The sequence below is a fragment of the Phragmites australis genome, chromosome 23, assembly GCF_958298935.1.
Source record: "Phragmites australis chromosome 23, lpPhrAust1.1, whole genome shotgun sequence".
NCBI lineage: Eukaryota > Viridiplantae > Streptophyta > Magnoliopsida > Poales > Poaceae > Phragmites > Phragmites australis.
In genome coordinates this window covers 19,217,095-19,243,555 of record NC_084943.1, presented here as the reverse complement: position 1 = coordinate 19,243,555, position 26,461 = coordinate 19,217,095, and the positions used below count along the sequence as shown (strand labels likewise).

The 26,461-nt window shown below is 41.9% G+C and overlaps 1 protein-coding gene and 3 non-coding genes across 4 annotated transcripts; all 4 read right to left on the bottom strand.

Moving 5' to 3' along the window:
* Nucleotides 1-788: 788 nt before the first annotated feature.
* On the bottom strand, nucleotides 789-931 carry LOC133906853 (small nucleolar RNA snoR137). Its single transcript, XR_009907861.1, has one exon. It is a non-coding gene; the product is annotated as a small nucleolar RNA snoR137 (small nucleolar RNA).
* A 69-nt stretch (nucleotides 932-1,000) lies between these two features.
* LOC133906834 (small nucleolar RNA Z159/U59) lies at nucleotides 1,001-1,096 on the bottom strand. The gene has a single exon (XR_009907845.1). It is a non-coding gene; the product is annotated as a small nucleolar RNA Z159/U59 (small nucleolar RNA).
* A 430-nt stretch (nucleotides 1,097-1,526) lies between these two features.
* Nucleotides 1,527-1,614, bottom strand: LOC133906856 (small nucleolar RNA Z159/U59). The gene has a single exon (XR_009907864.1). It is a non-coding gene; the product is annotated as a small nucleolar RNA Z159/U59 (small nucleolar RNA).
* A 17,919-nt stretch (nucleotides 1,615-19,533) lies between these two features.
* On the bottom strand, nucleotides 19,534-21,824 carry LOC133906555 (uncharacterized). Its single transcript, XM_062348497.1, has 6 exons — nucleotides 21,519-21,824; nucleotides 20,721-20,799; nucleotides 20,554-20,616; nucleotides 20,199-20,243; nucleotides 20,058-20,120; nucleotides 19,534-19,832 (listed from the first exon to the last, which is right to left on the bottom strand). The coding sequence occupies exons 1-6, from the start codon at nucleotides 21,725-21,727 to the stop codon at nucleotides 19,740-19,742; spliced, it is 552 nt and encodes a 183-aa protein (XP_062204481.1). The 5' UTR covers nucleotides 21,728-21,824; the 3' UTR covers nucleotides 19,534-19,739.
* Nucleotides 21,825-26,461: the final 4,637 nt, after the last annotated feature.

Sequence of the window (26,461 nt, the reverse complement as noted above, 5' to 3'; positions counted from 1 at the left end):
ACTCATGAGACTCGAGGTTGCATTTCCTCTTATCGATCATCTTTCTAATTGCTAGGAGGGGAATTGATCCAGACTCGAATGGTAGGGCAGTGACTTCGGCGAAGTGATATGAATGAGGCACTGCCGACTGTTTGGAATGATGACTGTTCTCAGATGATTCTTTCTCTCCAATCATAAGTTTTCTTCCCACATTTTCTTTATTTTTTCTCATTTTTAACAGTTTCATTTAAAAAAAATCACGAAGAAAAAAAAGAGAGAATTCCATCTAAAAAATAACCTTAAAAATTCTTTCAACGAGAATCATAAAAAAAACCTGTTAGAACGTTTAAAAAAAACAAAAATCTCTTCACGGAAATCTGGACTGAAGGAATTCCCTTAGGCATAGTCTTAGGTCACTTACGTTTATTTAGAAGGCTCAGATGATCGATAGCATTTTAGCAAGGTTGGAAGGTTAACAATAAAACCATGGGCATCTAGCTCTTGTTATAAATTACAATCCCTGGCCACAGTTGTCGATTACAATCTCATGCCATTTGAGAGCATTGTTTGCTCCGTTAGATTTGCATTGTTATTATGCATCGTTCAGAACGTCATTTCCACGTAATCCAGTCCAAACAACATTGTTAATTCTGGTTGCCTTTTTATCCATGCTTCTCTCGACAGGATGATCAAACGTGTAAATTTTACCTCGAATCGAACAACATTACAACCTCAATAAAATTAAAATCTGATCGAAGGAAGTAAAGGATAAAAAACAATGCAGTTTTTGTAGTACTAAATTGCCATTGAAATGTGCCAGGAGACAGGTAACACGGATGCAGTGAAATAAGCATCATGCTGTTTAATTCTGGCTGCTTGTTCAATCTATGCTTCCCTCTACAGAATGACCAATATTTGAAAAATCAGGCCATTCTTCCAGTCGTGAAGCAACACCAACAATGAAGGAAAACAAAACATTTCTCCCTGAACAGGATAATTTACGATCCGAGAACTGGTTTATGTCTCTTCAGTTCAGGTCTCCAGATTGCTTCCGCACCGTGCCATGAGAAAGCACATCAGAAGAACGAAAGTTATCATTTTGATCATCACCAGAGACTCGAATCAATCATCAAAACAAAACAAATCTTTCAGATTTCAGTGCAAAAAGCAAGAAACCAGAGGAAAAACCGACGAGCACCCTCAGAACATGGATATGAAATGTATCAACAGACTGGTAATCTTTCAGACAAGGCTGAAACTTGAATCATGTACATTCATTGGGAGCAACGAGGCTAAAAGAAGATTTGGTTTGCTAAAAAAAGTAATTTTGGACGATTTGCAAGGCGATTCAGATCCCTCTGCGTGATAATAATACGGCTCATCAACGATGTAAATCAGGCCACTACTTTAACATCACAGGTCTTCACCGGGACTTTCCAAGAACCCAAATTCTTCCGGATCAATCCAGTGCAAAAAAAAAAAAAATCAAAACAAGGCAAAATTAATAATCAGAAGGAACAAAAATAAAGAACAGATCGACGGGGCACATCTCCTCAGTTCAGGTCTCCAAATTGTTCTTCCACACCGCGAATTTCAGAAGAACGAAAGTATTAATTTTACATCATCATCGGAGATCGATCGATCAGGAGGCAAAAAAACAGAAAAGAGAAAAGGAAACCGGAGCAGAATAGAGCGAGGGAATCGAATCGAATCCAATCCAATCGAAAGAACTTAGCTAGTCGAGCGCGAACACATGATCACGAAGGACGAAGAGCTTCCGGCGGCGGCGGCTAGGTCAATCCTGTGGTTAGGAAGAGAGGGCTGCTACACTATTTATGGAGTCACGAGCTAGGGTAGCCGTGGTGATCGGCGTCATACGATCTCAAACTGGGCCCAGAAGGCCCATGGCTTGGCCCAAATATGGCCCAAAAGGGCCCGTGATTTGCTGAGCTTTTTTATTTTTATATTTCGAAATTAAAAATTGCAAAAAGAGCATCCTTCTGAAAAAATTACAGAACTATCCTACCATCGCCGTCCTTCCAACGGACGACATGTTTAAAATGAGTGATATGTTCAAAATGGACATCTACTTTTGTAATTTTTTGATTTTCGAAATATGAAAATAAAAAACTCATTATTTGCTACACTATCTTAAGCTTGCAAATCCATCCTCTCAATTCAGAGGACAATCAGAAGGTACCACGTTTACAGTTTGTATCCGTATCAGTGTCCGGCGATCTGCGTAGAAACCAAATGAATAGAACCAAGTGTTCGGTATCAAAAAAAGGAAAAAAAGGTGGATACGATCGGCAAGAGAGGCAGATGTGAAGATAAATGTTGATGCTGCTATTGCTAGGCACTCGAGGAAGGCAGCAGTTGGGGGGCAGTGTGCAGAAACTATGAATGCAGGCGAGTTCGTTCATTGCAGCATCAGTGCTCGTATTCCAGAACATGACTGATCCTGCTACCTTGGGCTTGGAGGCAGTGGTAGATTCGGAGCCACCAAGTACATGGCTCTCTTTTTTTCTTCTTCTATTCTTCTTCTTTTTCTTCCTTTTTTATGTAAAAAAATTGAAGGGGCTCCAAAGTACGCTCGGGGTAGGGGGCTTGAGCTCGCTCCGACACCCCACCCCTATGATCTGCCCCTGCTTGGAGGCCATGGCCATGGCGTGCAATGAAGCGATGAATGTAGCGCAAGATGCCTTACCTGAGAGGTATTTGTAGCTGCACCAAGACTGAGCCCATATGTTGATGGCTATTGTGCGGGAGATCAAAGTCAAGGCAGTGGTTTTCAAAATTGCTCCTTCCGCCATGAAAGCAGGGACTCGAATTATGAAGCACATAATCTTGCTCAAGAGTACATGTTAATGTTCACTAAATTGACTAAGGCTACTCTTATCGAGTTAAAACTGTTTCATTGCCCTCCCCCCCCCCCCCCCCCAAAAAAAAGGTTTCATTCAACAATCTTTCTTGCGACTTCATAATCAGGCGTAGAAGACTAGTTCAGCTGTTACTCATGACTCATCATCAATAGATATTGCTAAATGATCACTCAAATTAGGGAAAAGGACATGTAACATGTTTTTAACAAGGACACATATTAATTATATAACTTGTAATCATACACATATGGATACAGCATGGTACAAATAACCATATCACGCACACAAGTACAGAGAGAAAACATTTTTTATTCGAGACAGGCTACCTCCATATATAGTGCTTAGGGTATACTTTTTTAGATGGAGGGGGAGACGGCCCACCACTTTTTTATAAGAAGAAAGGTGCAACTCCTGGGTTCGAGCCCGGGCGGGTGAGGTCAAAGCGGGCACTCCAACCACCGAGCTACAGCTCGGTTTGCATGCTTAGAGTATACTCTCTAGCTTCCTTCTCCTTATGATTACATCAATGTCTTTAGTTCAGTTATGTTTGCTGGTGGCGCTTGTGCTGGAGACGATGTCGTTGAGTAGATACGGTTCATGACTGAATCCCTCGAGATTCTACATGTCGCTAGTGACCGAAAGAAGATCAGTTGAGGTAGCATCAGGCAAAGGCACGGGGTCTTCTTTCATCATGACGTCCTCCAAAAACTCTGACAGCCAAGCGTTATCATCTATCTCAAACTCATCCCAATTGATATCGAAGTTATCCTCACCCGTGCTAGTACCAGCAGAAACTACTGCTTTTAAGGTTCCCTGCACATCAGCTAGATGATGGTCCGCACCAGTTTGTTCATCTTGTTGTTGTTGTTGACCGTCATCTACGCTTATAGTAGCATTAGGATCATTGCCGTCACTGGCATTGGCCATACTGCAAGCATGTGTGGCACCTCCGGTCTTTGCAATCTCCGATAGGATATGATTCAACTCAATTGCCACACCTCTATCCTAAGTAGCAATATTACTAGTACTAGCACCACCAACACCATAGACAGTAGCAGCATAAGCATTGGCCATGTTCATGTAGGAGCAAGTATTAGGGATATTGGATATAGCTCGTGCACATACATGCAGAGGAGGAGCCATCACACCTAAAGCAACAATGTTGTTACACACAATAAAATCCCTGGGACATTGTAGTTCGTGGTGGTGTGGATGTCATTTCCAAAGAACCCCAAACCCCTTGCCATGTAGTTGATAGGCGGTATCATTTCACTCACTATGGGTGTGGTTGTGATTGTGGTTGACATCAAGGGAGGCACTTGTTGCGGTAGAAATGGCAAGGGTAAAGGTATGCGATAAACATTTGTTGGTTGTAAAGGAGGAACACAAACAGATGGAGAATAACTAGCAAATGGAGGACTAAATTGTGGAACTTGGTACTGATAGGAAGGAGGATGGCTAGATGTGGATGGCTAATTTGTCGACCTCTGACGCTTCTTTGTAGGCATGGGATGAGGAAACGAGCTGTGCTCCTCCTGATAAGCATGTAGAATATCTTTCAAGAAATCATAGGACTCGATGGAGGTAATGGCCTCAGCGATGTCAGAGTCTAATATGATGCAACGATTGTGGGAATCAGCACACCTCCAAGCACGGAATGCAAGTTCTTGCACAAATATCTCACATGCCTTTGTCAGGAAAGACGACGTGCCGAATGTCATCATCATTTTGCCCTTCTCGGCACAAATGACCTTCTTGAGACGAGTCATGGGGATTGCATGCTCACCAAAATCCTCAATTGCCTCAATCTCTTTTTGTCTCTTCCTCCAGAACTCCTCTATCATCTGCTGCTCAAACATTGGCACGAGTGTCCTTGGTGATGTACAAATATCAATCGGACAATCCATTTCTTTCTTCTCGAGTCACGATAGATGTACCTAGATATAAGATACATATAGTAATTGCTTTTGATATTGTACTTCAAGATTATAGTTGATCGAACTCTTCATATCATATAATTAGAGACAACTATACAAGCCAAAATACTTTCTCAAACAAAATATAACATGCCATGTAAATAAACCCCTACAAACCCCTTGTAACAATAGTAAGAAAAATGTTGTACCTTAAATTAAAATTCTGAAAGCACTACTGTCTACTGGTGATGGATGAAGATGAACACCATGTACTACGGTTTATATAGAAAACCAAGGGGGTCAGAATTCTAACGGCACTAACTTTAATGCTCAAAAAGTAAATAGGAAAAGTGAAGAAAATAAAATGGTTGGTGCTAGTTGATCAATTTCTTGCTGTTCTTTTTAGCCATACCTGCATCTTTTCCACTGTTTTATTGAAACGTATTGGGGCCTCACATTGTTGAACCATCCATCCATATATTTCTCATGCTAAAAATAATCAAAGTAACCCGATGTCGTAATGCATTCACACTTGAGTGCACACTTGATGCTATCCATGCACCTTGCTTGATATCCTTTAGCTACTGCCAGTTTGTCATTTATCTTGTTTTATGCTTATATGCTAATGGTTGCTTGATAAGATGGAGCATCCAACAATTTTTGGTTCTAATGGATGGTCATCAAAAGTAATCCAAGGGGATTACTTGTGTGCTTCTGTATGACAACTATAAAGAGATAATCAAGTGGGTGAGAGTACATTATTACTTAGATATATGTGGTATATACAAGGAAGGTGCATGCTGCATGCATGGTTCTAGTAGCTGAAGCCAACTTTCGTGCAAGATATAAACACTTTACAAAAATTACCTTTTCTTGATTTGGCATTGCTATAGTGGATGTCCACTTGTGGTGTAAAGTTGTATCTTCCGGTCATTGCTCTATCTCTTCCTAGAACATGCATACATTGCTCAAGCACCTTCTACTTTGTACCCTTTATAGTTGTTGTGACATTCCTTGACTTCATAAGTAATGATGGGTGGATACGTATGGATATTTGTTAGTTTACATGGTTTGCTAACCATGGTTTCCATATAGAGGGCTGATCATGTGGCTTCTTAACTTCTTCTTTAAGTTATGTATGTTGTGTTGACTACGCCATAGAAGACCTGCACTAAAAGCATCAACAACTTTTATAGCCACTTTGTGTATTACAGATAATTTTCACCTTGTACAGTCCCAAAAAGTGGTGCTAAAAGTATGGCTTTTTTAAAGCTATGATCATGGATACGCAACGAAAAAGATTTAGGGAAAAGTTAAACGCACGCATCCCTACAAAATTTAACCATTAAAGATAATTATGCATCATGGATGCAAGTTTCTCAAATTATAATTACTTTCATGAAATCTAAAAAATGGTTACAAAAAAATGGATGAAGTACTTGTGATGCACGACATGATAAATCCACAAGTAATAGACACATAGTTCCCATTTGGGACATATGTGATTTGTATAGAAGACAACTTATGAGAGAAGTAGATGGCAGGCTACTTGTGCTCATTCATTCAATCTCAGCTTCTACTTATTCATAAGTTGATGCAGAATCTTTCCATTTGGAAGTGCTTTGGCCCTTTTCTGTGGATAATTTGAAATAGAAGTTGTACAAAAAAAGGCCAATTTTTTTCGATTACAAGGATCACACACACACACACACACACACACACACACACCCCACAACCACACATGTATATTGTACCCACACACCCACAAGTGTGTCCCTCATCACATGCCTACAAATAAACCACTAAAAGTACATGCATGTGTGTAAATCGCGAGCACCATGATTTGAACCCTGGTAGGTGGAGTCGTACCTAACACCTCCACCACCCCACCAAGACGAGTGTTTCCCCACTGTGATCTAATGAAACACTAAACTATAGTTAGTGACACAAACTAGAAACTCTAAATGAACAAAATAGTGTAAAAAAGAGCGATGTGAACTTAATTTCTCTTATCAGTGATTCAATTACCATCAACTTCAAATAGTTGATTGTACGGCTAATTGAAACTAATCAAACCATGTTGGACGATGATGGGAATGATTTGACAAAGTACAGGAGGAAGGCAAGGCAAGCCCTCTAAGTCCTAACAAAGTAAAGGAGGAGTATGGAGGGTGTTGGGTTTGGAAAATAAACTCAATCATTCCACACCCCCAATGCCGCCTGCTGGGTCACCTTTTATAGAGTTATTCCACACGGTCGTCCTAGTATTTTTAGATAGTCTACCACGACACTTCAATAATTATTGGTTACTATAGCTTTGGTAATATAATATGTGATATATGCGCTTTAACTTTTAACATTATGCTACACGAGACTTAACAAACAAGGCATAACCCAGAATGAACCCATCCCAATTTAGACCATGGAAATAGGCCGCATAGATGTTTCATCGGAACCTAGGAAGGCCAACCTCGAACAAACCGATCCCGACCCCAAACTTATCCTTATTATTTTTTTTGAGAGACAAACTTACCCTTATTAGTTTTCCTATATTCTATTATCGAACGATCTAGCCTAAACCTTTCATTGGGCCTAATAGTTTTATGGGCTGAGCTTGGGCAGCATGAATCTTTTGGCCCAAGGAATTAATCCCCCTCCCTCATGGAGTACCATTGGGAGCAATAGAAACACTATGTTGGAACTATCTGTGGGATTGGTGAAACTGCACCCTACTATTCTTTGTATTCTTGAAACTCGGATTGCAAAGAAACGGGTGGAAAATTTGAGATGGTCTATGGGCTATGATAATGGTTTTGTTGTAGCGAGCAGTGGGAGAAGTGGTGGCTTATGTTTATTCTGGAAAAATAATGTGGATTTGAAAATAAATAAAATTTCATAATATCTCATTGATAGGGAGGCGTGGGAGCTGGACAAGCCTCCTTGGAGTCTCACAATTGTGCATGGAGAGGCATACATCTCATTAAGGTACAAAACTTGGGATTTGACAAGGATATATAATTATTATTCTATATATTCCTTTTATATCTCTAAAGGGTTATATGAGCATTGTCTGTATTTTAGTCAATACGGGGCTGATTGTAGCCGCCACGAAGTAAGGTATAGAGATAAAATACAAGGAAGCTTATTGTTGTGAACCAGGAAACTATATATTATTCGGAAAGGAATCCTAGATATCTGAGAGTCCAACAATTCGAGTAGATTATGCCTAGAGTAGTCTGGGAAGGTTACGTCCGAGTGCCTCTAACTATATAAGGCAGAGAGAGAGACACATCCAAAAGAACATATTAGAAATCAATAGAACTCAAGAGAATCTAGGTCGATCCAAACAATTCGCGCCTTCAGATCTCCAAAGTCACGAAACCCCCCAAGACTAGTCAAGTAGAAGACCAACACCTATTGAAGATCCACAACAGAAGAAATACTCTAGTCGATTAGATATTAAGCCTTAGACATAGCCAAATTCACCTACTTCTCAGGGTTAGACACCCCATATTTTATTATTGTATTATGTGATCTAAGAATAATCAAGGCAAGATAAGACATAGAGCTATCACCCAATTTGAGGGCTTGAACCTGTATAAACTCTATGTCTCTGTTTGCGAGATACTTCTATGGCTACGCAAGTATCCCTATTTTCCTTATCATAAAACAATAGACAGTTATGTACAAATCCTTGACAAATAGCGCCAACCATGGGGATTACGAGTAAAGTAGTCGATATCAAAAGATATCATACAACCCGGCATGATGAACTTGGATTTCAGATACCTCTACGATTTTGGCCCCAACATCTACACTGGGTCCGAAGAGTTACCGAAGATTAGCCAATCTTCAAAGGCAACCTACGGCTAGCCGATTTTTGAGTCGGCTAGTCAAGACAATCTCCCAATAGACTGAGTCAAGAGATCAGGCCACCCCCTTAACCAGGAGGGACGATCTCCCACTATGGTGGGTCCCGTGAGGTCAGCCACCTATTTGGAGGATTGACCAGTTATGAATCTAAGCAACATGTCAAGAGCGCAGAGTGGGAAATCCTTTTCACCTCCCCTAGGCGACCTAAGGCCCTTAAGTGGGCAGACATTCCGATCTCCTTCAAAGTGTCCGACTGCACTAGGGTCATCAACAACCCAGGCTGCTATCCAATAGTAGTTGAGCCCACCATCAACAAGTGTAAGGTAAACAATGTTTTAATTGATGGAGGGAGTTCCCGTAATATCTTGTTTCTTGGAGCTCTAGATAATATGCAGATACTGAGATCCAAGATTGGACCAGTAAAGCATACCTTTCATTGCATAATCCTGGGGGCTTCATCCAAACCCCTCGAGCAGGTCATGCTGCCAGTAACGTTTGGGGATGCAAAAAACTTTCGGACAGAGAGAGTCTAATTTGACATGGTCGATTTTGACACGGCGTACAACATCATCCCTAGCCGACCAGCATAGCCAAGTTCATGATAGTGGTCTATTACTTGTACCAGTTCGTAAAGATATCAGGTCCCAATGAGGTCATTCAAATCCAGGGTGACAAACGCATAGCACTAAGACTATCCCCAACCATATTCCCTTCATTTCATTCCCTTCTCGATTCCCTTCCCTATTCTCATTCCCTTTATTTCCTCTCATCTCCAACAGCTTCCCTTCGAAGGGAATCGCGAAGGGAAAGGAGAGAGAATCCCGTCCTGAAGGGAATGACCCTGGGAATCCCGTTGTGAAGGGAACCGTGAAGGAAAACCGTTGGGAGCGCTGAAGGGAACGGGAATCCCTTCACGAAGGGAATCTAGCAGTGAAGGGAATCCGTTGGGGGTAGTCTAAAGTGTGAAAGTAAGAGCCTTAGGCTGCATGATCCACCCCCTCATGTGACGTCAACACCGCAGAAGAAGATCTTAAGATCCTGAAGCCTAAGATCGCACCTAAATTAGGTGATGAGGTCAAAACTATCCCCTTGGACCCTGTAGAGCCATCTAAGTGCATTCGGATTGGCACTACGTTAAATCCCCAACGAGAACTCGCACTCGTCATGTTCCTGTGGGCTAACTTGGACATGTTTGCCTGGCAACCACCAGATATACCCAGAATCCCCAGGGAGGTGATTGAACATAAACTGGCAGTACGACCCGACGCTCGACCAGTTTGGCAGAAGCTTTGACTATTTGATAATGATCACAAGGAGGCTGTTTGAAAAGAAATAGAAAACTCCCGAAGGTGGGATTCATAAGGGAAGTCATGTATCTTGAGCGGTTGGCAAATCTTGTCATGGTGATAAAATCCAATGACAAATGGAGAATGTCTATCGACTTCACTGACCTCAACAAAGCCTGCTCAAAAGATCCCTTCTTGCTTACGAGGATCGATCAGCTGGTCGAATCAACCTTTGGCTACGAGATGCTCAGTTTCCTGGACGCTTACTTGGAATACCATCAAATTAGTATGTGCAAAGAGAATGAGGAGAAAACTTCGTTCATAACTCCTTTTGGAGTTTACTGTTATGTCAAGATACCTTTCGGCCTGAAAAGTGTTGGGGCCACCTTCTAACAGACTGTCCAGCTCACCCTCCATAGCTACATTGGGAGGAACGTGGAAGCATATGTTGATGATGTGGTAGTCAAGAGTTGGCTCAAGGAAAATCTCCTCACTGACCTTCGAGAAACCTTTGATAACCTCAGGAAGCACCACATGACGATGAATCCTGAGAAGTGTGTCTTTGGTGTGGAGTCCAGAAAGTTGCTCAGGTTCCTGGTATCCAGTTGGGGCATCGAGGTGAACCCAGAGAAAATTAAGGAGATGTGTTACCCAAGGAATAAAAAGAGGTCCAGCGGCTGACAGGATGTATGGCTGCACATAGCCGATTCATCTCCCGGCTCGGAGAACAGGGATTACCGAGACCTTTGAATGGACTAACGAGACTGAGATGACGTTCCAAAATCTCAAAAGCTACCTCTCCAACGGTCCTGTCCTAACATCACCAGAACCGGACGAGAAATTATTCATGTGCATTACAGCTTCCCCTCAAACTATCAGCGCTGCGATAGTCGTGGAATGACCTGTTATAGATAAAAGGGAGCCCATCCAGTGACCCATGTATTATGCAGCGAGGTGATGCACAGATCAAAGGTACGCTACCCCAAGTATACAAACTCTTGTATGCATTATTAATTTTTTCTAGCACACACCAACATTGTTTCCAAGCACATAGAGTTACAGTTGTATCAGCTTTCCTCTGGGAGGCCTCATCTGCAATAGGGAAGCAGTTAGAAGAATTGTTAAGTGGGCCATGGAACTCAGAGAGTTCGATTCCACTTCGTCCCACGTATAGCCATAAAGTCCAAAGTCCTAGCCAATTTCCTGGTCGAATGGACTAACCCCGAGCCGAACATCGCACCAGAATGCGAAACCCATGAGATATGGACAATGAATTTTGATGGATGGCTAATGCTCCAAGGCTCGGGGGCTGGGGTGATAATCAGTACACCGATAGGAGAAACCCTGAGGTATGTGATTTTCCCGCCACCAATAATGTGGCTAAGTATGAAGGACTACTGACTGGTCTCTGAGTAGCTATTTTGCTTAGGGTTCATCGACTACTCGTGAAAGGTGATTCACAGCTAGTCGTGAACCAGATCAATAAGGAATATCAATGTTCTGGCCCAACCATGGCCGCATACCTTTCAGGGACCCCATAAACTAACACAATTTTGACCAATTTCCATTTGAAATGTTCTTTACAAAATTTTCTCAGAGGCTCTTGCAAATAAGCTCCAGCAGATTCTTGATGAGGTGACATCATAAGAAGAATCAATTTTGTACCGGGAAGACTAAAATCTGATATGTGATTACGGAATACAAGTGTATACATTACATGGAGAAGAAGGGTAAGAAATGAGTGTGTACTGTCAAACTCGATACGACAAAAGCATATGATCACGCTTAATGGGTGTATCTTGAAATATTTATGAGGAAGTTGGGTTTCTCGGAGAGATGGATTGATTTTTATTATGAAAATGTGTTACCTCAGTCTCTTTTGCAATTGGGGTGAATGAACGTTTTTCATCTTTTTTTTTTTTACTCCATGCATCTAGACGAATTCGGCCAGGAGACCCGATTTCTCCATTTTTGTTTCTTTTATGCGTGGAAGGTTTCTCTTGCATGCTTAAGAGGTATTGGTCTGCAATATACATCTAGAAGAATATGTGTTAGTGTTCATGCTACATGGGTTTCTCATCTTCCTTTTTGTGGATGGTTGCTTGATTTTCTGAGAAGCATCGACAAGAGATGCTGAGAGAATGAAAGAAGTGCCGGATAGATATGACATGGGGTTTGGTCAGCTTGTTAACAAAAATAATCAGCACTTCTTATCAGCAATAATATTGATGATGAAGCAAAGCAAGAGATGCATGTACACTAGAAAGAAATAGCTGCTATGTTATCTTAAGCTTGCACATCCATCCTCTCAAGAAAAGAAAGAAAGAGTTTGCAAATCCAGGCAAAAAAAAAAGGTAAATCTAGTGTGCACTAAATTGACCAAGGCTACTCTTATCGAATCAAAATTGTTTCATTCAACAATCTCTCTTAACAACAGATGTTGCAAAATAATTGCTCAGATTAGAGAAAGTGAATGTCCACATGTTTCAAACAAGAACACATATATTACACAGCTTGTTCATAAACATATGGATACAAGCACGCTAGAACGCAGGTCACACACATACACAACGATTTTGTTTTACTCAATCTACCTCCATATGTAGCGAGTTAGAGTTTACTAGGCATATATGGATTAACCAGCCATGCATGTATACTCTTGATTCCTTCACCTTATGATTGCATCATTGCCTTCAGTTCATCTAGATGTGTCGGGTGCTGGTGCTTCTATTGGAGACGATGTCATCAAGAACATGCGATTCATGACTGAATTCCTCAAGATCCTGCATATTTCTAGCAAGCGAAAGAAGATCATCGGCAGACTTAGCGTCAGGCAAAGGTGCCAGATCTTCATCCATCATGATGTCCTCCCAAAACTGGGACAACCAAGAGTCATCGGCCATCTCAAATGCACCCTAATTAATATTATTGTTATCCTCACCTGCGCTAGGAGTAGCAACAACTTCTGCATCTAAGCCTCCATGCACTACATTCAGATGATGATTAGCAATAGTTTTTTTTATCTTGTTGATGCTGTTGACCATCATCGACACCGATAGTAGTGTCAGGATCAATGATGTCAATGCCATTGGCCGTACCGCTAGCATGTATGGCACTTCTGGTATATGCAACCTTCGGTGGGATATTATTCATTTCAATTGTCATACCTCCATCCTGAGTAGCTATGTTACTAGTACTGGCACCACCAACACCATAGGTAGCAGTAGAAGTATTGGTCATGTTCATGTAGTAGCAAGTATTAGGGATATTGGGCATAGCTCTTGCACATACTTGCATAGCAGGAGGAGTCACACCTGAAGCAGTAACGTTGTTATAGACAACAAACTTGCTTGGGACATTATTGTTCGTGGTGGTGTTGATGTTGTTTCCAAAGAACTCCAAACCCCTTGCCATGTAGTTTAGAGGTGGTATTGTTCCATTCACAATGGGTGTGGGGGTGACTGTAGTTGCCACCAAAGCAACTGCTTCTTGTGGTAGAAATGGAAAGCGTAATGGCATGTGATGAACATATGTTGGTGGTAGAGGAGGCATACAAACATATGGAGGATATCCAGCAAACTGAAGACTAAATTGTGGCACCTGGTACTGATATGAAGGAGGATGGCGGGATGTGGATGGCTGATGTGTCAACCTATGACGCTTCTTAGTAGGCTTGGGGAGAGGAGCAGAGTTATGCTCCTCTTGTTAAGGATGTAGAACATCATTCAAGAAATCATAGGACTTGGTGGAGGCAATGGCCTCAGCAATGTCAGAATCTAGTATGATGCAGTGGTGGTGAGACTCAACACACCTCCAAGCATGGCACGCAAGTTCCTGCACAAAGATCTCACACACCTTTGTCACAAAGGACGACATGTCGAATGTCATCTTCATGCTGCCTTTCTTAGCAAAAATGACCTTCTTGAGACGGGTCATGGGGATTGCATGCTCACTAAAGTCCTCAAATGCCTTAATCTCATCTTGTCTCTTCCTCCAAAACTCCTTTATCATCTAATGTTCGGACATTGGCACGAGTGTCCTTGGCAATGTACGGATGTCAAGAGGATGACCCATTTCTTTCTTCTCTAGATGTGAGAGATGTACCTAGATATATGATACACTAATATAGTTATTGCTTAATCTTAACATTGTAGTTAAAAAATTATCAATTAATTGAACCAACAACCTATTAATTATATCTCCCTGTTATAGATAGGAGACAACCTTACAAGCTAACATACTTTCTAAATGTACAAAATATAAGATACCATGGAAAAAAACTCCTACACAAACTACTTGTGAAAATAATAAGATAATGTTGTATCTTAAATTAGAACTTCGAAAGCACTACTGGCGACCGATGAGGATGGAGACCAAGTACCATGGTTTATATAGAAAACCAAGTGGTCAAAATTTCTAAGGGGCACAAACTTTAATGTTCAAAAGAAAATAAGGAAAACGGGAGAAACCCAAAATGTTGGTGCTTGTAGATCAATTTCTTGCGGGTTTCTTGCTGTTCTTTTTGGCAATACATGCATCTTTTCCACCGTTTTATGGAAATGGATTTGGGCCTCACATTGTTGAACCATCCATTCCTTATATTTCTAATGCTAAAAGCAATCAAAGTAACCCAGTGCCATAACACCTTCACGCCTGAGTGCATACTTGATGCTATCCATGCACCTTGTTTGATATCCTTTGGCTACTGTTGGTTTGTCATTTACCATATTATGCATATCTCCCAACAACTTTCTGGTTTTTATGGATAGTCATCAAAAGTCATGCAAGGGGATAACTTGTGTGCTTATGTATGACAACTAAGGTGATCAAGTGGGTGAGAGTACGTTACTAGTTGGATTCGTGTGGTATGTATGAGGGAGGTGCATGCATGAATGGTTCTAGGTGAAGCCAACTTTCATGCAAGCTATGAACAACAGTGCTATAGTGGATGTCCATTTGTGTTGTAAAGGTATTATCTTCCGGTCATTTCTTTACCTCTTCCTAGAGCATGCATGCATTGCTCATGCACCGTCTACTTTGTGTTCATGATTGTCTTTGTGGCAATCATTGGCTTCACAAGAAATTATGACCGGATATGTGGATCTTACTGGTTTATGTGGTTTGCTAACCATGGTTTCCATATAGAAGGCTGATCATGTGATTTCTTAACTTCTTATTTTGGTCATGTATGTTGTGGAGACTAAGTCATGCAAGACCTGCACAAAAACATCAATAACTTTTGTGACCACCTATGCCTTTTGTATTAGAGACAATTTTTCGTCTTGTACATTCCAAAAAAGTGACATCGAAAGTAAGGTTTTTGTTTTAAGATACACAAATTGATATGCAACCAAAAAGATTTAGGGAAAAAATTAAGGACGTTCATCCCTACAAAATTTAACTGTTAAAGCTAATCATGTGTGCAAGTTTCTCAAACTATAATTACTTTCATGAAATAGGAAAAATGGTGATCGAGCTGGTGCAAAAGTGGATGAAGTACCTGTGATGCATGGCAGGATAAATCCATAAGTAAAAGATAATAGTTCCCATTTGGGACATATGTGACTTGTAGAGAAGCCAACTTATCAGAGAAGCACGGGAGGCGGTCTATGCTTCTTGGTTAAATCATAGCTTTCTGCTCGATCCTGTCATTTGGAAGTACTTTGGATCTTTTATGTGAAGAAATTTAAATATGAGTTGTACCAAATATGCCCATTTTTTCATGATTACAAGGATGACACACATGCACACCACACTCACGCACATGTGATTGCATCCCCTAGCACGTCTACGAATAAAACCACTTAAAGCACTTGCATATGTGTAAATTGTGAGCACTAGGATTTGAATCTTGGTGGGTATCACGTCTCCACCACCCCACTAAGACATTCATCCCCCATTGTGATCTCATGAAACACTAAATTATAGTCAATGGCACAAAATAGAAATGTTAAATTAACAAAATAGTGCAGAAAAGAAAGACAGAAACTTACTTCCGCTTACTAGCGATAAAATTATCATCAACTTCAAATAGCCGATTGTATGGCTAATTGTAACAAATCACACCATGTTGGTTGATGATGGAGGGGAGACAAGGATTTGGTGAAAGTAAAGGAAGAAGGCAAGGATGACCCCCTAAGTCCTAACCAGGTGAGGATAGAGGGTGTAGGGTTGGGAAAATAAGCTCGATCATTCCACAACCCCAATGAAGCATGTTGGGTCACCTTTTATAGAGTTCTAGCATGTGACTACCCTCACCATTTTAGATAGTCTTCCATAGCACGCCAATAATTATAGGTACTATAGTGTTGGTAATATAATGTGTGACGTTTGTGCTTTAACTTTTAACAATAATGCCATACAAGACTTAACAAACAAGGCATAACCCAAAAATGAGCCTGTCCCAATTTTAGCTGTGGCGATCGGCTGTGTAGTTGTTTCAGCAGAACATATGGAGTAGATCGCTAGCCCCAAACAGGCCAAGCCGCCCCCAAATTATTCTTAGTACTTTTCCAATAAAATATCATTGAATTATCTGGTCTAAACCTGTCATTGGGTCAATCGTCTTATGGGCTGGGCTTGGGCATCTTAATCATTCGATCCAAGGCATTAATCCCACGTCTGATCAAATATACGCTTATTATTAGGTCTATGTTATATAATATTGTTCAGAAAAAATGAAGTACCTAAGAAAAATGAATGGTACATGATTCTTTAGTTAACAATAGATCACTTTTCGGGATGAACAACAAATGGGCAATAACATAGAGAGTACTGGCAGTAGGCATATATCAACATGTATGCACATCACATGATTGTTTGGTCATATGTTGTTTTTATTTTTTATTTTTTTATTTTTTTGAACCGGGCCCCTTTACCTGGGGCCTTCATTGGAGGTGCTACAGGGAAATGCAGGAGGGGCGAATCAACCCCCCTAGCTCACCTCGCCCATGAGGGTGTTGCCAATTGGGCTACTGCCCGTCCGCGGTCATATGTTGTTTGATTTTAAAGTTCATCTTAGCTAGCCTAGCAAGGGTCTAACTTAGGAGTTCATGAGCGATTGAATTTCAGTTTGTAATATATGAGATCCCGGATTTCAGCGTGGAAGATTCAGAATGGAGTAGACCATGCGAATTTATGGTAGCATAGAACTAGAAGTCTTGCTAAATTGCTATCAAACAATAAATCACATGGAAAGTATAGAGCCACTGATGTTGTGCTAAATATAGTTGGTTGATGTTCAAAACCGTCTGTGAAAATAGAATTATCACATACGGTTCTAAATATGAACCGTATGTGATAAGTATTTTCAAATCAATTACCATTGACACATAATCACTAACGCCTTGAAAATTGTATGTAATAGCTGTTCCAAACCATCATGTTAAACACATGCCCAGTAAGGAGCAGATCTTATGGAACAGATAACTATTACAATCTAGTGGATACATTGGAGTCCCATACCATATACTCTTGGTCAATTTGATTGGTGATGACTAAAGGCCTTATAATTTGTGAGTGTTGAATTGACTTCACACAAATAGACATATATATGAGGTTGATGAAAATTGTGCTCCATGCTCAGATGGCCAATCTCGTGAATCTAATTATTCCTTCACTTCAATTTCATCCTAATGAAATTACACATATTTTTTCAATAAGGTAATACGAAGCATAATGTTCTGCGATCATGGTCATAAGCTTAATTCATATTTCTGAACTTCATTATTACAAACATATATTGTAATAAAATGCTGTTGATAACCTATTTGGATCTGATAGGTCTGGTCCAGGTCTATTAAAAGACATGGAGTAGAGCTAGAATCAGAGGCGCTCTGTTAGTTTTTCTCTTTTTTAACGGCCCGTTAGAGGGTAAGAGTTTCTTCAGAAACTTCAAGTTGTAGTTGTTTTCCGCTGTATGGTCTTTTGGAAGTAGATATGATTTTCTGTGGAGCTAGCCGGCCGCTTTGAGTTATCAATGATATGCAGAATGTATTAAATGTCCCTCCTGATATTAACACTTGTTTTTCAGTCAATATATATTCCTTTCTTTCTGCACATATTCAATTGATAATGAAATAGATGCAAGTAAATTGATAGACATGTTTCTAATTGAGATTTTAATGATTTTTTCACAACACCAACATGGTGTAGGTGGGCGCAATTTCATCCCAACTTTAGTGGCACACATTAATCCCCCGACAAAAACCTGAAGAAAGCACCACTAGCCCGCTAAATTCCTCTTACAACATGTACTAGATGACAGAAAAAACACATATTTCCTATAGGACAACGTCAATCTATACAATCTCTTGAGTCTCTTCTTCAGATATGACCACAATAATTTCTAGAAACAGAACTTTAGCTCAACCACAATTTCTCTCTTCTGGAAGCAGGCAGCTGCCTACAATTGAGCAGCCAGGATTTCATTCCGTGTGTTAGGTTTAATAATCAAATTTTCACTTAATAACCAAAAAAATTGCAAGTAAATTGCTACCACATGTTTCTAATCGAGAATTTAATGACTTTTTCACAACGCCGACATGAGATGGAGCAAATGAATTAGGCTTGGGAGGACTACAATGTCTTTCGAACTTATAGAGGTAAGCAGTTTCACCCCAAGTTTAGTGGCACCCGCAACGTATAGAGGTGGGCCGTTTCATGGAAGAACAAGAAGGTAGACTACAAGAAAAAGGTGAGGTCAGATGAATGCTAGCAGACCTAACCTGCCTAATAGGGTGCATGTTTTTTCAAAAGGAGCATTCGGTAAGTTCAGTACGAAATAAAGATCAAAGCAGTAGTGTGAAGGGTTGGACAGTCATAAACATGTCCCCAACCTTTTAGTTGTTCATAAGACAAAGTGCTCAGCTTGTGATTGGCTGGGCATGTGTTTGATTGATGCTGCTCTCATGAACAAGTGATCAAATCAAGAAGAGATAATTCACTAGTTTGTAACCATCATTGTTTGGCCGATCAAACTTAACAAACGAACCAATTAAATCGAAGTATGACACCGACCTGTGCAGTGATGCCGGCTGCAAGGGGGACGAGGAGGCTCCGGCTGTTGACCAAGCCCAAGGATTGAGAGGATGGTTTGATCTTCACTCTGTAGTGACTCCATTTAGGCACGACAACAACAAATAAAGAAGAGAGTACGTGCACAGCAAAGCACGACTATGATAAAGATAAGCGTGGGCAGGGTGAAATGTAGGTGCCATCGCGTAGAATCACAACAGATGCTGGATGTAGGAGGTACGGCCTAGGACCTGTTTGGACCACAAGAATTCACAGAAAACAGGTCAATTCTTGTGAGAACGTAAAGAATTTCCGCACCAGAATATAGCTTTGCCAGTTTTCTATACATAGTGTCCCATAACAAGTAGGTCATTCATGCGGTCTCAATCAATTTTTGTTGTACTGTTCAATTGAACCAATGCAAGTTTGTGAATGTGCAGTGTCCTTTCGGCAACAACACTCAAGTGCGGATACAGCGGGCAAACAAGTTCGCAAATTCACAAGTTTCATTCTTCAGCAACATAAAAGTAAAATGCTACAAGGGTGGCGTGAAACAGTTTGACAAAAGGAACCACAAAGAAGTTACGGAAAGTACAAAACTGGTAATGCTCAAGTTTAGACCTTGTCCAGTCACTATTTCAGTACCACAAAGAAACATTGATGTTCATGTGATAAACTTGGAACAAACCCAATAAAAGGCTTATGAGGACCATCAAAAGCACCCATGACTAAGCTGTAGTAAGACAATCCAGAGTTAATAATACTGAGTCACCACTTCCAGCAAACTGTCAATCATAGCTGGCATTTAGAAACTTCAATAACTTGTTACGCTTGCTCTCTGCCTCCTTATCTTCCTTTGATTTCTCAAGCTTCATCATTATCTACACATTAAGTAAGTCAAATGAACAACTCATTTGCTTTTCATTGCATTTGTAACAGAAACAACACATTTTGTTTTCTCTGAATAACAGATTGAATGGATTAGTCTGGGATCATCAAACTACTATTTACAGTACTAATTAGATCTGAAAGAATTTTGATTTTAGTAGATACTACTTCACTTTGTACAACGCAACACCACAAAAAAGTTAAACATTTTCCCTCACCTTTTTACCAGAGATTGCACTCCTCTGAACACCTTCCTCCTTTTCCTTGTCGCGTCCAAGGAACTAATTGACAAAAATAATAAGTGTTTCAAAATGATAAACACAACAAGTAATTAAGATGCAAAGCAAAATATCTTATACCTTGGAGAGCTGGACAGGACCATCAGCACGCTCACTCTCTTTCTTCTGTATAGAGCTCTCGTATTGATGAGAATAGAACCAACCAACAATACAACCAGCAAGCCAATCCACCATGTTGTCACCCGTTCACGAACCCCAGCTCCAATGTCAAAGAGCCAACCCAGAAACAGGCGCAAAGAAATGTAAGGACCTCTTGTGTCGAAAAATAAACAACAATACATACTTCTATCACCAACACTTGTTGATTTCCAGATCAAAATTATTGGATGTGATAATGTTCTGATAATGTTCCAATTTACCAAAATGTTAAGCCATGGCAAAGGGAAAGTAGTTTCTGAATAAATATGAATTTTACCTCTTTATGTTTACTCTTGTCTCGTTTATGATGTCTATCCTTGCTTCGGTCCCTCTCCCTAGACTGTCACATAAGGAAATACAATGGGAGCCCAAATACATATAAGGTGACTGCCGGCAAAAACTAAAGCAATACATCAGACAAGCACAAGTTGTTGCTGGCAGAACCTTTCTTGATCTGCTGCTCTTCTTATGCTTTCGTGATCTGCCAGATGCCTCACGGCCACTGTCGTAAGAGCTTGTGCTACTACAAAGAGAATCAGATACTTCAATATGACAACACTAGGGAGAACCTCACAAGATTATAAGTTTTGCATACAGAAGATAATCTTCTTCAGTGTAGTCGAAAACACCAAGATAGCTATAGCAATAGTTCATATAGGAAGCTCAGGAAAAAACAGAATATTGATTGGTCACAAATTAAGAGATTTGTTCACACAACCAACGCAGTCGTTCGTAGCCGCAATCTCCCAATCCAGATCTCCTCCAACTAATCGTCTAATCATCAGGTCATCGATACCGACACAACTACGCCAATTATTTTATCTGATTTATTTCAAATTCACTCTTGCAGATGCTAAAGAATTACAGAGAAGAGAACATGGAATTTCAGGTTCAGTGTATACACTAAACTCCCAGGCTCTGGCCCAACCTAATACCACACAATATCCAACAATACCATAGAAAAGATTCTGTCTAAGGAAGAGCTCCAAATCTCCGTCCCCTTAATCCAAGCATATGCATCAAGACGATCCAATACATGTACGATGCGCACAATTCAAACACCAACGCTAATCCACGCACAAATCATTGGTTTTTTCAACCCAAAAAATCTATCCCACCCCTTTCCCGATCGCTACATCACGAACCCTATCTCCTAAATCACGATGTCGTTCAGAGCCTAACCCCCTAGATTCAGAAACCCGGAGGCGGTGGGGGGGGGGGGGGTGAGGGGGCTGAGATCACCTGTAGCCGTCGTCGTCGGACGGGGACCGCCGCCGGCGCCGCTTGTGGCGGGACCTCCGGTCCTTGCGCACCTTCAGCGCGGACGAGCACGAGGAGGCCTCCTTGCGGTGGCGGCGCCGCCGCCGCCGCCGGTCGCTCCCGCCCAAGGAGGAGCCGGAGGAGGAGACCGTGATGTCGGTGCCGGAGGAGGAGGCGGCGGACCGCGCCATGGCTCCCGGCGGCGGCGGTCTTGGGGTTGACGCGACGCGGTAGCAAGGGAGCGGGTCGATCTGCGTCGGTTGGCTCCTCCACGGAATAAATCAACGATACTGTGACGTGACGGGGGCAACAATTTTTTTAAAAAATTTATTGAAAACAAAAATATAAGGATGCATTCTAAAGCTTCTCAACTTATCTCTAAATAAGAAAAATAAATTGATACAGAAAGAAAGAGAAAGAAATGACTAACCTCCAATGCACACCACGGCTAAGCGGGCTCAGAGTTGGATGAGACAATACGAGTCATAAGAGGTGATTGATTGTTTTTTAGGAGGGGATCAACGAATTTAAGCTATGTGATTAAGACTTGTTAACGGTAGATATCTATCACACCTTGATTTCTAGATTTTTTAAATTTTTTTAAATTTTTCAAGATTAAATTATAAATTAAATAATTAGAATAGGAAAAATCCTATTTTAAAATTCAAATTCAAATATGAATAAGATTATAATTATTTTTTGAATGCAATTATGCTCAAAGTAGGTATTCAGGTTTTATTTTGAGTTGTGAGTTTTCTCTTGTTTTTATTGGATTTTATTTGAACTCATTTGGATTTTAATTGAATTTATTTGAGTTAAGTTTAATTTTCAAAATGCTAAAATGTTTTCATAAACTCAAAATATTTTTATTTTGGCTTCTAAATGTTTTCAAAAGTTTTTTGAATTTTCTAGAATTTTTAAACTTCATTTGAAGTTTTATTTAGATTTCAATTGCTAGCTTCCTTTTGTAGAAATTCCAAAATAAAATAAAAAACCTAAAGCCCAGCTAGCCTAACTCAAATTCGAATCCAATCTCTCTCTAGGCTAGCAGCCTTTCTCTCCTCTCTTTCACCCCTTTTCCCCAAAATCAAGCCCAGCCAGTCGGCCCATCACCCTCCTTTCTTTTCCCATTCGACCTGTTCTCCCTCCCGCCTGGGCTGCTCTCCTACTCTCTGGGTTGCGCTCTCGCGTTTGCCTTGGCCCAGACACTGCATCAGCCGCTCTCGATGGCACCTCGCGTTTGTTCGCCTTCATCGTGCGTCACTGCCTCGTGGGTCCGTCGCGCCATCGTCTCCCTCCAGGACTTCGGTCGAGTCCGAGTCGAGTATGTCGTGCTGCCACCGATTCCCAGCCTCACACGGCTCCCTAGGGGCTATAAGTAGTGCCCGATGCGCCCCGATCCAATCCCGTCACAAGTCACCGCCTCTCGTGCTTGATTTCACCAAATCGCCTAAATGGAACCAAGGTTCTTTGTTGGCGTGTTGCGTAACAAGGGCAAGAGGGGGTGGAAGCGTTGGACGACTTTGATAGGCAACGCATTGCAACTCCATCGCCGTCACCGTTGCTACCTCTCGGTCGAACTCGCCGACTAGCCGCATCTGTGTCGCATAGCCACCGCCAAGCCATCCTCAAGCTCTGTCGCCGCCTCCCGAGCAAGCCTCCATCCTCATCGTTTTTCCTCGACCGCCGGAGACCCCGTCTCGACATGACCCAACCACCGCTACATCACCTCACCGTCGCTAACCCCCTTCCAGTGCTGTGCCACTTGAGGTAAGCCGCCAAACGAGTTCCCCTCGCACTCCCGAAGTTCCTCCGACGCTCGTCGTTGAAAACCGACGCCAGCGACGAGGATTTCGCCGAACTCCGGCGAGCCTCCGTTGTGGATCTGTTCCCGCCGGCCACCACAATCCTCCCTCACCCTCTTGAACCGTCGGATCCATCATCAACCATATAGATTAGATTAGAATATACCCATTCATCCACCAATCCCATGATGCCACGTGTCAACATGAATCTAGTCAGTACTGCTTGCCATCTCATCCATCCACGTCAGCACCAATTCAGTCCAAAAAGCCAACCCAGTGCCATGACAGCCATGCCACCTCATTAGCTATGTGTATGCACACATCATCCTGCTACCTCAGCCTTCCACATTAGTAACCCTACTGATGTGTCATCCTTGTTGGTCTGCCACATCATCAAAAGTCACTCAGTCAACTGTCCAGTCAACAATTTAATCTTTCAGTACACAAATAATTCCAGAAATAGCTCTTTTGCATAAAAGCCCCTGAAACTTCAATCTCTCATAACTTCTTCATTTTAGTTCTAATTTGAGTGATTCTTGCGCTTATTTTTTAAAAAATAAGATGTATCCAACCATGCTAGATTTAAATATCAATTATCACATCCCTATAGTAGTTTTACCTCATTAACATATAGATCCCTATAACATGAAGATATTATTTTGATTAGTAAATTTATGGATGTCATAATGACATATAGGTCATGAACTACATGCCATTGTATATGTCGGTGTAAAGAATAATACGGTCCCCTGGCAAGGGGAACCACGACGGTCAAATATCAACCTTTTCTACACGTCATGATTGGGCAGGAGCATGGTCTCTCAACGCGTCCAGCCAGCGATCACATGACCAGTTTCTCCGACCAGTCTCCAGGTCTTAGAGGGAAACCCCATGACTAGTTTTCTCTAGTCGCGGGATAGGTATGTGCCTAATCAGTCTAATTTTATTACATACTTTTTCACTCAAGTGTTATCTCTAACCCAGGTCGTCCTTCGAGCGGACTTAGGCGTGATCGGCACAGGCTTGTCGTGTCCCGTCCCGTAGCATTAAACACTACAGGACAGCCTGACAAAGCGTGGCAGTAGGTTTTGCAGGAGCACAGACAACGCATAGGGACGGGACCTGGCAGACCAAATGATAAGGATGGCACGAGCGTGGGACCGATGGCACAGACCCTGCAGACTGACATGCAAGTGGAATGCGGTCACTTGCCGTAATGATGGGCATATGTTAGAAGGATTAGTTAGGTCTGAGTCTAGCTTGGGTCCCTATGTAAGTCCTCTCTCCTTCGGATATATAAAGGGAGGGAGACATGGAGAAGAGGTAGAGGGTATCCAGTTCATTCATACCCATATAAAAAAATACATAGGATGTAGGGCTATTGTCCCAAGGGAGGCCCAAACCTGGATAACTCCTGGTGTTATTGAGTTCATCACACTCACACAACTAGGACATACGGCCCTAGGTCACGGATCACGTGCCCGTTGTCAGGTATGCCCTGGTATCATTGTCAGGGACTAACCCTCAACATTTGGCGCGCCAGGTAGGGGCGTGTTTTTCGCATCTTGGTAAATTTATGTGGTGTGTTTGGGCTACCCATGACCGGATCCACCGCAACCGACAAGCCTGGCTCCAAGGACTCGAGTTGTCGTGGGGTGTTCACCATGAAGTAAGATCTAGATGAGCCCGGGGACTGCAGAGACCTTCACGCTGCTGGGTCCTGATGATAGACTCCAGGCCGTGTGCCTTGGGGGAAAACTGCCCCAGCAACTACAGGGCTGTCCGGAAAGCCCCCCTCCATGCTGGGATGGTTCGCCAACCATCCTATGTGTTCCCCTCTTTTTACGGAATGACTTAGAGCCGCCGGCAAGGTAAGATCCTTAATCAGGTAAAAGGGTACCCTGAAGCTAACTAGATATGAGCCCTCATTGAGCAGGTTCATCCGGAGGACGAAAAAAGGGTCTTCCGCTCTTCTTTTTTTTTTTTGAAAGAAAGAATAGTCGCTTTTTTACAGATAGCCGGAAAAGAAATAGCTTGCTCAGAACATCAGAAGACCACATGTTGCGAACACGGTATGGGTCGTCTGGCAAGAAGGGCATCCGAAACCGAGGTTGGAACGAGCGCGACCCCACGAACTACCGACCTCCTCAGGTACATAGTTTAGTTATGTTTCTTCCAATTATTAGACGATATTGCAGAGTATAAGGGCTTGTTAATTAGAATACGAGAAACACGTGTATAAGGGTTAATCCACTAACTAGCGATGAGGGACTCGCTACTGGTCATAACCCAAGTACATATAGTGTGACAATGCTCAGGCTAGCCAACGGCGATGCTCCAAAATAAGAAAGCTAGAGTGACGCTTCATCAGCTTTGAAGTCTAGCATTGTCCCTCGCAAGGATAACTTCTTAGGTCGGTGAGCTGGCCCGTCTGGCCTCTTCTTATGCACCTATCCTGGTCGGAGTCTTTGAAAAAAAAGATTCACATGACCACCCACTACGATCTCGGACAGACGTGGAAGAGATGCTTTGGTTAGAAATAGAGCACTAGAGGCAACCCCTTTGGAGGCAATGCCTCCTTCGATGCCGTTGACCTCGGGTGGCCATCATGTGGTCACCCTGCTTGATTCGGGTGTAGCCTGGATGGATCAGATCTCGGACCACCTTCAGAATCAAGCAACCCCTGATGATGATATATCAGCAGAAAAGGTCATGCGGCAAGCTCACAAAAAATACTCCTTGGTAGAGGGACGCCTTTACCACTGAAGGAGCAATGACTTTTTACTAAAATACGTCACTCAGGAAGGGGAGCACAACGTTTCCCAACATCCTCTGAGGCATCAGTGGTGGTCACGCTTCATACCACTCTCTGGTCGAAAAAGTGTTCCAGTAAGGATTCTCTCGGCCCATGGTCCTCCAGGATGCTCGTGAGCTGATGAAATGATGCGTGCTATGACTGTACTATGGCCGATACATCAACCAACTAGCCCAAGCACCGAATAACTATGAACCACGAGACTCGATTCAACAGTAAGAGATAGCCTGTCAACCACCTTCGATGGCCAACTACTCGGGTAGTGACCAGGTGGAGCGGCGACAGTGTGATATAGACTCGAGCGA